The sequence below is a fragment of the Gymnoscopelus braueri genome (genome assembly GCF_963280865.1).
Source record: "Gymnoscopelus braueri genome assembly, chromosome: 5".
Taxonomy (NCBI): Eukaryota; Metazoa; Chordata; class Actinopteri; order Myctophiformes; family Myctophidae; genus Gymnoscopelus; species Gymnoscopelus braueri.
This window is the reverse complement of record NC_137606.1, coordinates 50,102,750-50,119,291: the sequence shown is the minus strand read 5'-3', so window position 1 is coordinate 50,119,291 and position 16,542 is coordinate 50,102,750. Positions and strand designations below refer to the sequence as shown.

The 16,542-nt window shown below is 41.4% G+C and overlaps 1 protein-coding gene across 3 annotated transcripts in view; it reads left to right on the top strand.

Annotated features, from left to right (window-relative positions):
* Positions 1-16,542, top strand: part of LOC308085577 (fibroblast growth factor 12-like) — a gene marked incomplete at its 5' end in the record, with an annotated part of 105,463 nt that overhangs the window by 77,864 nt on the left and 11,057 nt on the right. The window contains 3 exons of one of the 3 annotated variants that reach the window (XM_080428777.1): positions 2,976-3,168; positions 6,111-6,221; positions 12,942-13,045. In XM_080428777.1, the coding sequence (XP_080284903.1) occupies positions 2,976-3,168; positions 6,111-6,221; positions 12,942-13,045 (408 nt within the window). Of the gene's footprint in view, positions 1-2,975; positions 3,173-6,108; positions 6,222-12,941; positions 13,046-16,542 lie in introns of those variants that run through there. The other 2 variants (XM_080428778.1, XM_080428779.1) reach the window with 2 other exon arrangements.

Below are 16,542 nucleotides of genomic sequence, written 5' to 3'. Positions count from 1 at the left end.
ATATAAATTATGATATAATGAAACATACCTTAATCACTTTAACCCTATTTTATACATAGGCTATTTGAAAATAGCCGATCTACAAGCTCACAACGCGTCGCATCGCGACGCGTTGTGAGCTTGTAGATCTGCTATTTTCAAATATTTAGTACTTTTACTTTTGGTACTTTGAGTACATTTTGATGCCAATACTTTTGTACTTTTACTCAAGTACATTTTTAATTCTGGACTTTTACTTGTAACAGAGTATTTTTATATTGCAGTATTGATACTTTTACTTAAGTAAAGAATTTGAGTACTTTTTCCACCACTGCACACACACACACACAGACACGCACACGCACACGCACACACACACAATTGGAAACTGGTGCAGAGGGGGATCACTGGATCAGGGAGTGAATCATCCCTGCTCCACAGCAGTGCATCATGGGAAAACATTGGCTCGTTGTCAAATAATGCACATATATGTCAAGAGAATGAGAGAGAGAGAGATAGAAATACAATAGAGAGAGATAGAGAGAGAGGGAGAGAGAGGGAGAGAGAGGGAGAGAGAGAGAGAAGAAAAAGTGGATTGGGAGGAAGAAGAGGAAGAAGAGAAAGACTCGACTGCGGCCCCCATGAAGGCCGATGTATAATTCGTTGTACAACGGCGTCGCGGAACTGCAAGTAGGCGATCTATGAGCTCACAATGCATCACCGATGCAACGCATTGTGAGCTTATAGATATTGGCTATATTTATAGTCCGCGAAGGATCATAAATAAATTAGGCATAACTCGGATCCCTCTGCTCTCCAAAAAACACAGATACTTGATTATTCAAGGACACGGTATTCCAATCCAAACACAGACCGTGTTAAAACCAAACAACTTTGGTTTTAACAGTTTTAATAGCGCGGCACCGAGTGACGCGCTATGAGCTTGTGCTGTAGATCTGCTATTTTTTAAAAAACATGAACATTTGTGCAAATCTTTGAATATATATATTTTTTTTTAAAGCGAACATTTGTAACTCAATTATTATTATTTTTCTTCCGGGGGTCCCTGGAACTAAATATTATGAGATGGGGTCCGCGGCCAAATAAATATAATTTTGGGGGTCCTTGACATGAAAAAGTTTGAGAACCACAGATATTATAGCAACGTAAGTGTTTCAGAAAACTGTTAGGATTTAGAAGACATTTTGTAGAATTGGCCTCAGGTCTTAATGGGTTAAAACCAAACAACTTTAATGATAACAGATGTGTTATCTGTTGACGTACAGTAGCCTACAGTGTGGACTCACTGGACACTTAGTATGGCTGATGAATACATGGTTTCATTATAACCCACAGTTAACTCCTTCATCTACGGTTCAACCTGAACTGGGATAGACAGCCAGGGTCCATGGATGACACACACTGGAGTATTTTAGGAAACTCTGTCTTCAATCCCCCCCCCCCTCTCTCTCTCTCCCTTTCTCTTCTCTCTCCCTCCTCCCCCCCTCTCTCTCTCGCTCACACTCCCTCCCTCTCTCTATCTTTCTCACATGCATACACACACACACACATACACACTCTCTCACTCTCTTTCTCACTTGCTCACTCACTCACTCTCTCTCTGATGTTGCTGCCAAAGACCCTCCTTCCATTTGCTCTGCATTCTCCTCTTTCTCTCTCTCTCTCTCTCTCTCTCTCTCTCTCTCTCTCTCTCTATCTCTCTCTCTCTCTCTCTCTCTCTCTCTCTCTCTCTCTCTCCATCTCTCTCTCTCTCCCTCTGTGTTGCTCCTCAGTGTAGCTGACGGACCGGGGAACAGAACAGAAGAGACCAGAAGAAGAGTAGAGTAGAGTAGAGGAGTAATGACAGCTCTACTGGGACGGGACCTCATCTTTCCTCTCTAATTATCTTTTCTTTTCATTTTTTTTACTTTCTTCTTTTACTCTCTGGTGTATTTTCAATGTGAGTCTGGCTGGCGCTTCACTGAGCGCTTACAGGTCGCGTGCGTCGCTCTCTCGCCGATGTGCTAGACGAGAAACATAGGAAAGCGAAAATGCAGGAATTTTTCCAACCGTGTTTTCGTTGGGCTCATGTGATGGTGGTCACCGCTGAGTGGTGCTGTGGACCCTGAAGATCCAGCGGATCCTCCAGCGGATCCAGTCCGACTGGAACTGAAGGGTTGCTTGAGTTGACACGGGACACATATGCAGTGACCTGTTTTCAGCAGAGAGACCTCTCACACGGATCTGACCCAATGAGCAGCCTAATATAATCATAATGACATGGGACTGAAATAGTCCATGTAGCCTATTCATATTCATCCATGTGATTTACTGGGGTTACTCTCCTGTCATTTCATTGTCAACTGTAGACATGTGCAATACTGTAAGTCATGAATGTGTCTCTGACTCTCAGTAAGGAAACTTTTAAATGAAGATACATTTATAGTTTCAAGAGAATCACTATTTGAAAAAAAATCACTATTCTGACAAAATGATTGCGGACACAGCTCAGGTCATGTTTTTTTTTAATTATTAGGGACATCCATAAAAAAAATAAGAAAAATGCAAAGACCTCTATCAAATATATTATAATTCTTTCAGAAGATTTTTTTTTTGGCAACAGATGTTTTTCATCTGCTTTGGAATTCAACTCAAGTTCATTCATCCACTCAGTTCCAGCTGTAACTCTGGTGCTACACGTCAAAAACAACAACACTTCTCTACAAACTGTGATTCAAAGACTACAGGATTTAACTTGAACCCCACCAGGCGTCTGTCATGTGAACTTCTGGAACCACAGAAGAACTTCAAACCTTAAGTAATAATATGAAACGGTGGAAGGTTTGTTGTCGCGGCGCCGAGGAACAACAACATCAGACGACTGGTGGGTCCATCAGATCAGTGAAATGAATACAACCCAATCCCTTTGGAGTTGAGTCGAACCCACATTGATACTCTCGTTGGGGTTTTTCGTTCCCTCGTGAGGTAGGAGGACGATGGCGGCGGCCCTCGCCAGCTCTCTGATTCGGGCTAAGCGGCAGGCCCGCGAAGCCAACAACGAGAAGGCGCCGACCAGCAAGCGCCGGTCGAGTCCCACCAAGGGCCCGGGGTCACTGTGTCACTTATTCAGTGTCTTCTCTAAGGTCCGCTTCTGCAGTGGCAAGAAGAGGCCTGTGAGACGGAAACCAGGTCTGTGGCCTTTACAGACAGCATGACACATCTATTAACCCATTAAGATCCTATAAAAGGCCTTCTACACCATTAGTTCTCAAACTTTTTTGTGCCAAGGACACCCAAAATGATATACCGGTATATATATATTTGACCGCGGACCCCCGTAAAATTTTCAAGCACTTTCAAGATTTTTCAAAAATCGCAGATGTACAAGCTCGTATAGCTTGTATATCTGCTATTTTTTTTTAGCCAACGCTAAAATAAAAAATTTCACAGACGCTTCCCCGGGTTTAAAGGGTTAATAATAATAATTATTGTCATTATTATCATTATTATTATTACTACATACTTACATAGGGCCTACTGATACTTTAAGTGATACTTTTTTGTTAAAATAAGTGTTTAATAGCTCAATATTCTGATAGTAATCATTGCCTTAGTGTTTGCTCAGTAACAGGGGTCTCTCCGTCTCTCTAGCTCTTTAGTAAACAAAATAAATAGCTAAATGTTCAGGTCGGGATATCAATTTTATCCGGTCAGGAGAGAGAACTCATTCATTGTTACAGGATAAACAGGTGAGATTGGAAGAGATTGAAACATTTTTTTTGGTTATTGCATCGTCTATTTCTCGCTTCAAATGTTTTCAAAAACATTCTTGAGAGCAACATTTAGTTGTAAATGACATGGTGTGTTTGTTTACATGGCTGTCATGTTGGATACAGCGTAAAATGAAGCAGCGCAGGTTGATTAGACAGTGGTCTGTTATAGAGCTCATTGGTCATTATCCAGAAATAACACACAGCTGAATTCGGCGATTGACCAATCAGAATCAAGCATTCAACCAAGCCGTGTAATAATACAATATAACTAGTACATCTGTATGGTAAAGTATGTTAATACAATATAACTAGTACATCTGCAGTGGTTGGAGGTGGTCATACTCTTCTGTTAAGACATTTTAAAAAAATCCGGGGGATTTAGGACATAGGACATAAAAGTTATAGATTGCAACGATAACATAATAAAAAAAATACATTTAAGAACAAGTAAAACACCAACTTACATATTCAGGTCAGGTAAAACGTAAAGCCATTGTGATGCAGAAGGAAATGGAAGTGATCAATCTGTTCCAAATCACTTAAGCTCTATATATTTTGGCGTAGGACCAAGGGCACAGATGTCATTACAACAAAAGGACTTTTCTCAAGAGTATGAACTTTTTTTTGGGGGGGGGGGGGCAAATCAATATAATATCACCGCTAATAGGTCGTGCTAGGCTTTTCCGGACAGGATGTCTGAAAAGATTTGTTACATTCTGTCGTACGATTGGTGTAAAATGGCCATTTTAATTTTAATTTGCATGGCATGATGACACTATAGCTTTGCATGCATTATGGCGTTAAAATGATGCTTGATGTTCGCTTACAACAAACACATGAACATGCCCACATGCTTAAATAGTTTCAGTGCAGTATCAGTGCTTACAATCATTAATGCTGTACGTTGTTCATATGCATTCAAATCATTTGAGAAATGCACTACAGGATTTCGATGATTAATAGATTAAAATGATAAACGCTACGTGCCTGCAGCCTGCCGTACAAAACTCTAATTGTTCACAATCACAGCAAAACCACTTACAGCCATCGTTTCATTTTGGAACCCAATGAGCAATATCTATCATCAGTAACTGGAATTATAGTCGAAAAATTGGCACAGCAGCCTGTCAGTTCGGTTCATGAACTAGGCTAACAGTACTCACTACTATTTGGACATGTTGGGGAGCCTTGTGCTCCGCCAAGTTATCCACTACAACTTCTTCATCATCATCACATCATCATCTATACTGTAGGTCACTGGGAGCTGACCAGTACAACCACAGTCTACTACTGTAGGTCACTGGGAGCTGACCAGTACAACCACAGTCTACTACTGTAAGTCACTGGGAGCTGACCAGTACTGCTCATTACTTTTGTAGTAACACTGAAATGCTTCACAACGCATCTAGATACTGTAGGTACAGTGGCTTACATTGTAGTGCATGGCAGTTGCCATAGTTACACAGAACCCAGAACACTATGGTGGTTGCCATGGTAACCATACTAACCTTAATATCTCATTGGATGTGGGCCCAGTAGAGCTGTTCTATTCATACGTATCCTGAAAACATTATACATTGAATTTATACTCTAGCTCTGGTTTGCTTCAAGGGACTGAGAGAGAGAGAGAGAGACAGCTAGTTCAGGCCAGTTCTGTCTGTCTGTCTGTCTGTCTGTCTGTCTGTCTGTCTGTCTGTCTGTCTGTCTGTCTGTCTGTCTGTCTGTCTGTCTGTCTGTCTGTCTGTCTGTCTGTCTGTCTGTCTCTCTCTCCATTGTCTGTCAGCGTAAGTAGCACAGGGTGCTGTTCTACATTAGTCCTGCTGTATTTTTGTCGTTTTTCTCTGTTCCTCTGCCCCACATTATTATTCTTCCTCCTCCTCCTCCTCTAGTCTTCATCATCCTCTTCTGTACAGCCTATGTTTACATTGATGGGAACTGAACACCTCCACCAGGCTGACCCTAACCCACATATTATATACTGCTGCTTTTATAAACCAGGATGAAAATGTTGACATTTTGCGAATATTTTGATATCGCTCCAGTTTCCTGCCTCGGTCATTCTGTGTGTGTGTGTGTGTGTGTGTGTGTGTGTGTGTGTGTGTGTGTGTGTGTGTGTGTGTGTGTGTGTGTGTGTGTGTGTGTGTGTGTGTGTGTGTGTGTGTGTGTGTGTGTGTGTGTGTGTGTGTGTGTGTGTGTGTGTGTGTGTGTGTGTGTGTGTGTGTGTGCGCGGTGCGTGCGTGTGTGATAAGTATGCTGTGTTTACATGAGTATCATGTTGTAATGATGTTCTGAAACAGTTTGTGCTTGTGTGTGTGAGAGCAAGAGTGTGTTCTAACCGTGTGTGTTATGTTTCCACAGAGCCTGAGTTGAAAGGCATCGTGACTCGCCTGTTCAGCGAACAAGGATTCTACCTGACGATGACACCTAATGGAGCCGTTGGTGGCAACAAGGACGAGAACAGCGACTACAGTCAGTCACACACACACACACACACTTTTTTTTTTCCTTTTCTTTTTCCTTTTATTTGTTCATTCACGGGACAGTGCATACATACAACATTCAATACATACAAGAATTAAATCAATTGAACATGATCTCATGTAAACATGCCGGATTTAGCTAGAAGCTCATTTCCATCTGTAGTCCCACATAATAACATCACTACAACAACATGACAAGAACAGAAAAAACCAACATACAATAAACAACTGCCTACATATACATTATAAAAAATACCATACCTAATTTAAGTCTAACTAACAACATAAATACCTACTATAAAGTCTAATACCTAACCAATAAAATATCTAAAGCCTATTTTGACATAATAACATTTAAACTGTATCGATGGCCACATGTTTGAGACACGCGCGCACGCACGAGCGTGCGCCTCTGTGCGCGTGCTGAGGACAGCGATTTCATGAATGCCATAAAAAAAATTGATTTGGGGGAATTTTTAACCCTAACCCTAACTGATCTACAAGCTACACGCACGCACACACACACACACACACACACACACACACACACACACACACACACACACACACACACACACACACACACACACACACACACACACACACACACACACACACACACACACACACATAGGAGGTGTTGGGTTTTAATTAGCTCTGTCAGACAGTGAATTTATCAGCGCTAACAGCCGCATCGTCATCAGTATATATTTACATATTTTACACTCAGCTTCAACTCTAACAGATTTTGTATTTTAATAAGTATAATTCAATTAAACATTAAACACATTTTAACGATGTGTTGCAGGATTTAGGATTCTAAAATCTATATTTAGATTTAGAATATACTGTGCTGTTTCATTCTGCTTTCTTGTGTTGTGTGTTGTGTGTTGTGTTCCATTACTATTCAGAACCCTAGCATCCCTATTCTGGTGCGAACATTCAGCGAAAATGGCTCACAATGCGTCACAACGCGACACGCGGTGTGGATCGGCTTTTTCAGCGAAGAGAATTGGCGGAAAAAATAGCAGACCCACTGTAGAGCCCTGGGGAACCCAGATCAACTAAATATAGGGTTTACGTGGTTTAAATCATACTATGTATGTACTTTTTCAGTTAAAGACAAATTATTTTGTTAAATTACATTTTCACTGGCATATTTTCCCCAATGACCACATGAATGTGTTTTGGAAAGTAAGTTCCTCTTTTTCTGGTACAAAGACGTACCGTCACCCTGGTACAAAGATGTACCCTGTTCTCTTCACACATATCTGTGTGCACCCAGCGCACAAACAGCTGTGTGACACACGCACCAACCTTTAACCCCTTAATGAGTAGGCCAGAGTGTTTACTGTGAGACGACACCTTTTCGGACGGGCAATAACTTTGCTCTCTTTGTCTGTCTCTCTCTCACTCTCTCTCTCTCTCTCTCTCTCTCTCTCTCTCTCTCTCTCTCTCTCTCTCTCTCTCTCTCTCTCTCTCTCTTCTCTCTCTCTCTCTCTCTCTCTCTATGGCTTTGAAAGAGAGAGAGAGACTTGAGAGAGAGAGAGAGAGAGAGAGAGAGAGAGAGAGAGAGAGAGAGAGAGAGAGAGAGAACTATAGGTACATTCCAAGTTGTACAATTTGATTATTGGCTGATGATAAAACAACTGGCGCAAGGAATTAATAATCACACGTTGCAGATTACAGAGAGAGAATTACATAAATCCGTTCAGAATTACGTGCGGTGCGCAGTGCGCACGTTAAAAAGCATCCTAACCGTCCGACAGGCGCATTCCCAGTGGGTGCTCATCACGTCTCCCGTGGGTGCTCGAGCTCCCGGCCACCCACGGGATCGGCGCCTATTGTTATAGCCCCTAGCTCTAAGACTCCTGCAAAGAGCCGTGCCATGAAAATAAAAGAACAATCAGACTTTTCCAGTGGGTTGCAGCTTCCCCTTGGGGGAGAGGGCTTTAACTATTAAAGACATGCTTAATTTATTCTCTGTCCTACAACGGTGTACGTTGCACGCTGAAAACAGACAATCTACAAGCTCACAATGCGTCTCGGTGCGACGCATTGTGAGCTCAAAGATCGGCTATTTTCAGCGTGCGACGTCCTCTTACGGCGAAGTATAAAGCCGGTCTAAAATAAGCGTAATTTATGAGGATACAGTACAGTACCCGAAGGGTTGACATCAAGTAATGAACTGGATTTCCTGAACTGAACTCCAGCTTTCATAATGCTCACCCGAGGCTGAAGAAAGTTGACAACACGACTAAAAGTTTTGAAATGTTTTTGTCACGAGAGCGTTCTAAACGCTCTGTTCATTCATTAAAACCTGAGGCTCTCTGGCCAGACAGCTCTTCTACACAATCTTCGAACGCTAATCGAGAGTCTGTAATTCCGTCTATACACAGGAAGGAAGCTTTCATCTGTTTGTTATTTCTGTCCAAAATGTTTTTTTTTTTGTATTACGATTTGTGCTAAGCAGCAAGCTTATAGCACAAATTGGCTTCTCCTAATTTGGTTTCCAGTCAGAGTTATTTATGTGAGCTGGCTCCCAAACTATGTGGAACAAACATAGTCAGAACTGAAGATTCACTCCCAATTTTCCGCCGTAATTGGAAGACTTCACCTCTTCAGACTCCGCCCGTAGCACTTGACCTAGTTATGATCGCCATGTATTCTTACTCTGTCTTTAGATCTCATGTTTTTGTTACTTTGATAGGCTTGTTTTTTTGCTTGATCACACGGTTAAAATGTAATTTAGATAGCATGTTATTTAGACAGATGCTAGATTCATTTACCTGGTATAGTTTCAGAGTACAGATCATTATTTTGATAATACTGTATGGTGTTTAGACTGATGCTGCAATCTGCATCACAATTGTATACAATACATTACTGTATGTACTGTAGTAGTGGGGGTCCTTGCTTCATCTCTCTCTCAGCTAAGGGGTCCTTGACCTGAAAAACTTTGAAGACCTGTATTAGGCAGAAGAATTTGAAAATCGTGGGGGCCACAAACCAACAACAGTCTGTATCCAGAGACTTAATTAAAACTGGTCTGTTGTCAGGGTGGGCGTGGTGGTTTAATAGAGCTCTAGTTGGTCCTGTACCCTTAAGTTTGCAGGTTAAATGCCTGTAGGAGCTGGTCTGTCAAAGTGTCCTTGAGCAAGACACTGATCCCAGACCTGCTGGTTCATTGGAAACCAGATTTCCTCTTTTTAGGAACATCAGATCCTTGAATGTGAGACTTGAGGAGGTTTTATATTTCAGTTATAATTTTCAAGGTTGTCATGTGCTGCTAAAATAGCTTTGTGCGCGTGTATGAGTGTATGTGCGCAAACATCAGTGTTGTGTGCATGTGTGAGTGTGTATGTTTGTGTGTGTGTGTGTGTGTGTGTGTGTGTGTGTGTGTGTGTGTGTGTGTGTGTTTGTGTGTGTGCGTGCGCGTGCATGTGTGTGCGCGTGTGTGCGTGTGTGAGAGAGAATTGTGCAATTCAATTTAGGCATTTAGCAGACACTTTTATCCAGAGTGACTTACAGATAGACAAGATCAGAGTAAATTGTCAATAAACAACAAAAGCTGTTGCATAAGTAAAGTGCAAACTGCAAAGGGAACAATTTAGGGCTTCAAAGAAACTACAACACCAGGTAAACATGAAACCTTGCATAAGACTAAACATGCCATCCAAATCGAAATCGTAAAACTTTTTTGACCAACATGTGTGTACATCTGCATAGTAAATTAGCATCCATCAAAGAGGTGACAAGAAGGGACACAAGGACAGAAGAGTGCTAGCAGGGGGTGAGTGAGGTGGAGTCTGAAGAGGTGAGTTTCCAGACTGCAGTGTAAAAATGGAGAGTGAGTCTGCAGTTCATGAAGGAGTTTGTCCCACAGCTTGCTAGCCAGGAGGGAGAAGAGACTAGGACATGTGGACACCTTGGTCGTTGGCCAGGGTGGTGTAGGGAATATTTGAACAGACTTCCCCTGTGTTAGATCATCTAAACTGAGCGTGGAGGAGGGTTGTCAGATTGCATCATGTGTCCTGAAGGTACGAGGATGCCAACGATGCATGCCCTTGATTGCCTTGTAGGTCATCACCAGTGTTTTGGTACTGGGTGCAGAAGAAGAGGGGTGGAGAGAGAGAGAGAGAGAGAGAGAGAGAGAGAGAGAGAGAGAGAGAGAGAGAGAGAGAGAGAGAGAGTTGTGTATGAAGGGGTTAGAACAGTGGTTCTCAAAGAGGGGTCCGAGGACCACCCAGGGGTACTTGGTCGTTCCAGGGGGTCCCCAGCAAAAGTAGTTAATATAGAGTCACAATCATTTTAACCATGTTGGCTATTCAATTATTATTATTATTATTTTTAGGGGGGATGTCGAAATTTTTTTGAATAATATAATTTTACATTTTTAAACATAAATCTTCTCTTCTGCGGTTCCCTGGCACATCTTTCAGATTGGAGTCTGCGGCCAAATGCATATCAACTTGGGGGTCCTTGACATGAAAAGGTTTGAGAACCACTGGGTTATTAAGAGAGAAAGATGCTGATTACCGGATGTCTCATGTGTGTACAGAGTAAAACTGAGAAGAAGACGCTGAGTGGAGAGTAGAAGGAGAGAGGGAGCGAGAAAAGAGAAGATAGCAGAAGAGATTTTAGATAATACGCCACCACGTCTCTGTCTGTCTGTCTGTCTGTCTGTCTGTCTGTCTGTAGGTCTGTCTGTCTGTCTGTCTGTCTGTCTGTCTGTCTGTCTGTCTGTCTGTCTGTCTGTCTGTCTGTCTGTCTGTCTGTCTGTCTGTCTGTCTGTCTGTCTGTCTGTCTGTCTGTCTGTCTGTCTGTCTGTCTGTCTGTCTGTCTGTCTGTCTGTCTGTCTCTCTCTCTCTCTCTCTCTCTCGATTCTGACAGATAGAAAGTGTCAATGGCGCTTTTCTTGCTCGTGAGGCCCATTGAACTGTCAAATATTATACTAAATCTTACCATCATATTTGTTTGCCTTCAAATGAGTTAACCTCGTTCATGTTTTTTGGCCGTTTAACCACAATTGAACCCTAGGAGATGCTGTTCTGGGCATGTCATGATAGGCGAACATTCAACCAAGAAAATAGGTGACCATTTGGCAGAAATAGGCAAACATTTAGCGGAAATAGGCAATTTACATACAACAAAGAATAGGTTGTTTAAAGCAGCTTGACGTCAGCAGCTACATCCAAAGAAAGACGTGACTTTGGACGGGAAGTGAAAACACAAACACACAGTACACACACAGTGCACAATACAAGTTTGAAGTCATCGGTGGCAGAATGCCATGTGTTTTGGTGGTCTGTGCCCTGCGTCGATGCTCCAAAATAGAACCGTGCTCCGAAAGAGACGTCAATGGGTTTTGCCGCCTCCAGTGGTGGAAAGTAACTAAGTACATTTACTTAAGTACTGTACTTAAGTACAATTTTGAGGTATTTGTACTTTACTTGAGTATTTCCAATTTCCAATACTTTTACTTCTACTCCACTACATCTCAGAGGCAAATATTGTACTTTTACTCCACTACAATTATTTGAAAACTTTAGTTACTAGTTACTTTTCAGATATAAATTATGATATAATGAAACATACATTAACCACTTTAGCCCTATTTTATACATAGGCTATTTGAAAATAGCAGATCTACAAGCTCACAACGCGTCGCATCGCGACGCGTTGTGAGCTTGTAGATCGGCTATTTTCAAATATTTAGTACTTTCACTTTTGGTACTTTAAGTACATTTTGATGCCAATACTTTTGTACTTTTACTCGAGTACATTTTTTATTCTGGACTTTTACTTGTAACAGAGTATTTTTATATTGCAGTATTGGTACTTTTACTTAAGTAAAGAATTTGAGTACTTTTTCCACCACTGGTCTACAGCCTTTATGAATTATGTTTGTTGACACGAGCGTCTGCCGCCTTCTATCTGTTAGAGCCTTCCTGGTAAAGATGAGGATTATCAAGGCTAATCTTATCCCTCTGCTTTCTTCTCTGCTATTATCTCTTCTCCTCTCCCATTCTCTTCCTCCTCTCCATCTGTCTTATTGACTGCACTGACCTCCACAGACACACACACACACGCGCACGCACACACACCTGGTGGCTAACTTGTCACATATCTGTGCTTGGTCAGGACCCCTTTGCATCACAGGTCAATACACTGGGTATCCCTTTAATTTTCAACAACAATTTCAACACTTTTCAACGTTCAGGGTATTTCGTGTCACGACCTTGTAGACTCAACATTGAAAACAAATTGGAAACTAAACTGAAGTTGCATACCAACAGGACATATAATGGTAAATGATCCCTCCTCATCCTCAGCGGTATGGGATGTATGGAAGGTACGTCGACCAAGCCTCGATACATGAGGAGTGGGGCGTGAGAATCAATTGTGTTGGTACAACACACACAGCTGCATGTTTAACAACAGTAAAACGAGGAGTAGTCAGAGCAGAGGTGTGCAGATGACTATGTACCCATTATATAGGAATATTTACAAATGCAAACACTGTGAGGAACACCCCGATTTATGACTAAAAACACTAATTATGAGTAAATAAATAATAATAATAATAATAACACAATATCAACAATGACATTAGTAATGTTGTTTGTCTGTGATCTTTCAACTTTCACCTGCCACTTACTTAAACTCTCTCTCTCTCTCTCTCTCTCTCTCTCTCTCTCCCCCCTAGCTCTGTTTAACCTGATTCCAGTTGGCTTGAGGGTTGTGGCCATCCAGGGAGTGAAGGCTGGACTCTATGCTGCCATGAATGGAGAGGGATTCATCTACGCAACAGTAAGACTGTCTGTCTGTCTGTCTGTCTGTCTGTCTGTCTGTCTGTCTGTCTGTCTGTCTGTCTGTCTGTCTGTCTGTCTGTCTGTCTGTCTGTCTGTCTGTCTGTCTGTCTGTTACTTTTACAGGTAAGGTTTATCAGTGTAGGAGAGACAAACATTAGGACAGATGTATCCAGATTCCTAATAGTTTACAGTCCATCCAGAAAATGGGTGAAGTGGTCCTTTAACACATCCACCGCCAGAGGTTAATCTCATAATGTACTCACCAGTGCCAAGGTGTTTTTGTTGTTTTTTTGTTTTTTTCATGTCGCCATAGATCTTGTTAAAATCCTTAAGATTGAGCCGTGAACGGTCTGTTTACATCCGCGAGATCTCCCTGTATCTCCCAGTGAAGATCGCGTGTCAAACGGGGCATCCATGTTTGAGTTAGAGCGGATTACGTTAAACAGTGAAATGCGAGGAGAAAAAACTACAGGAAGAGAATTGAGTTTCAGTTTCGTCTGTAGAATGGGAGCGGGCGTGATCGTCGAAACCGGATCCCAAATAATTCTATTTCCTGTCATCAAACCGGAAACGGAAGTGGATCAAAAAAATTCCGAAAGTGCACCCGGACCGCGCATGCGCGAAAAGACCGCAGCCCGTAGGACTACGGGCTCGGCGCTTAACCGTTGGATTTAACGGCCCGTAGAACTACGGGCCCGGCGGTAAAGGTGTTAAGAAACAGTACAAACAAAGTCCTCACTGTCTATGTGTCTACAAGGGAGAACAGTAGCCATGCAGCAGTAATATTAATATGAATGATATTAATGTCATTAATATTGATATGATATTAATAATACAGTTGCTTTTGCTTTCGTATGGTACTTTTCTGCTTAACGATTCAGCTAATGTAGACTGTTCCTTTTTTATAATCAGACCATTTGTTTTATTAGGCCATTTGTTAGTTTTCTTGTGGCCCACGAACACATTCCATATTCTATTTTTTTTTTAATAATCTTGGATGGTTGGTAGTACAGGATGACCATTTTGAACGTTCTTCATAACCGTTAACCAAAACAAAACTCATTAATGTTTAAGCGGCCATTGTGTGCTAATAGTACAACATGATGTCCATTGTTATGTGCTATAAGTCCTATAGGACGTTAATGGACATTTTGGTGACGTACTGCTTCATACTGCATTTACGCATTTTGATGTTTGAGAGAATAACATCTGTGGTAGACCTCTATGCTGCACAGGCTTTTGGATTTGAGAAAATAGGAAGTAGGTATTTAAATGTGTCCTGTGCACCGGACCCTGGCTTCTTTTTGAGAAGATTAGTGCGGAGCCAAGCTGGCATGGTGAAAGTGTTTCCGTGTTTGTGTGGAAAGGTTTTTTGCTTTTTGTTTATATTTGAGTACATGGCTGATAATAGGCCTGTCACAATTATTACATAATAATATTTGAGATAATCGCATCCCATTATTTAGGGTCAGCACGTCATGACATTCAGCCCGGGCCGGTATTGGGTGATTGGAGTCCACTCAAAACTCAAAAATAGGTAGCTACAAATTGAGGAAGATGGCATGTAATGGGCAAACTCCACTAAAAATTCACGTTGTGCTCTTCCCTGTTGAAAATGTGGGGATGTAGCTTTTGAATCTAGTCACAGGCTACTTGGAAATATAAGACACACTGATGTGTGAGATCATTCACCTGAAAGAATGGTACTGGGACAAACTATCCAGTCTCTTTATTGCTTTAACATTTTCAAAAAGTTAAAATCAGTTAATAAAGCGAGGAGAGAAACAAAAAGCCCATTTCTGTTTCTCTGTATGAAAAACTTGATATTTGTACCCAAAATAGGGATGCCATGTTCAAAGTGATTAAACAAAAAAGATGACGGAATCAATGCTCGCGGAACTGCAACTGTCTTTCGACACAAATTATAGTTTCAGAGCTTCTCCTCTACACGTCCAAGGGCTTTCCTGTGTCATCATCTGGCCCGCTGCTGCCGTTCATCTTGTTGTTAGTGCAGGAAAATATTACAGCGATGTCTGTTTGGCACAGTCACCGGGCTACAGAGGACACAGAACAGCGCTATAAGGACAAAGTGGGAGCTCGGTTCCAGCAGAGTGACACACAAGGTGCGTGGCACGGCACAGGTTAAGAGACACTACGGATTACAAGGGCAAGCGGCCGTCAATCGAGAGTGCTGATGCTGCCCAGTGGTGGAAAAAGTACTCAAATTCTTTACTTAAGTAAAAGTACCAATACTGCAATATAAAAATACTCTGTTACAAGTAGAAGTCCAGAATAAAAAAATTACTTGAGTAAAAGTACAAAAGTATTGGCATCACAATGTACTTAAAGTATCAAAAGTAAAAGTACTAAATATTTGAAAATAGCCGATCTACAAGCTCACAACGCGTCGCGCTGCGACGCGTTGTGAGCTTGTAGATCTGCTATTTTCAAATAGCCTAGGTATAAAATAGGGCTAAAGTGGTTAATGTATGTTTCATTATATCATAATTTACATCTGAAAAGTAACTAGTAACTAAAGTTTTCAAGTAAATGTAGTGGAGTAAAAGTACAATATTTGCCTCTGAGATGTAGTGGAGTAGAAGTAAAAGTAATGGAAATTGGAAATACTCAAGTAAAGTACAAATACCTCAAAATTGTACTTAAGTACAGTACTTAAGTAAATGTACTTAGTTACTTTCCACCACTGATGCTGCCCCCGGGCGGACGATCTGAATGCTTTCTACACACAGTTCCAGGCTAAAAGTGCGAGCGCTATAGCCTGGCACCTGGCATGGTTGGCCCCGGCGGCCATTGTGGAAACGGTGTGTTCCTCCTCTGCAGTGAGCACACTCGTCCTCTCCGAGCGCGACGTGAGGAGGCTGCTAAAAGGAGTGAACATCAGGAAAGCAGCAGCCGAGGGATGTTTGTTTTTTTGCATGCTGCTGCGGAGGTTCGATGAGGGGCAGTGGTGGAAAAAGTACTCAAATTCTGTACTTAAGTAAAAGTACCAATACTGCAAAATAAAAATACTCTGTTACAAGTAAAAGTCCAGAATTCAAAATTTACTTGAGTAAAAGTACAAAAGTATTGGCATCAAAATGTACTTAAAGTACCAAAAGTAAAAGTACTAAAATGTTTGAAAATAGCAGATCTACAAGCTCACAACGCGTCGCTTCGCGACGCGTTGTGAGCTTGTAGATCGGCTATTTTCAAATTGCCTATGTATAAAACAGGGCTAAAGTGGTTAATGTATGTTTCATTATATCATAGTTTATATCTGAAAAGTAACTAGTAACTAATGTTCTCAAATAATTGTAGTGGAGTTAAAGTACAATATTTGCCTCTGAGATGTAGTGGAGTAGAAGTAAAAGTATTGGAAATTGGAAATACTCAAGTAAAGTACAAATACCTCAAAATTGTACTTAAGTACAGTACTTAAGTAAACGTACTTAGTTACTTTCCACCACTGGATGAGGGGTTACGTCGGGAGAAGGA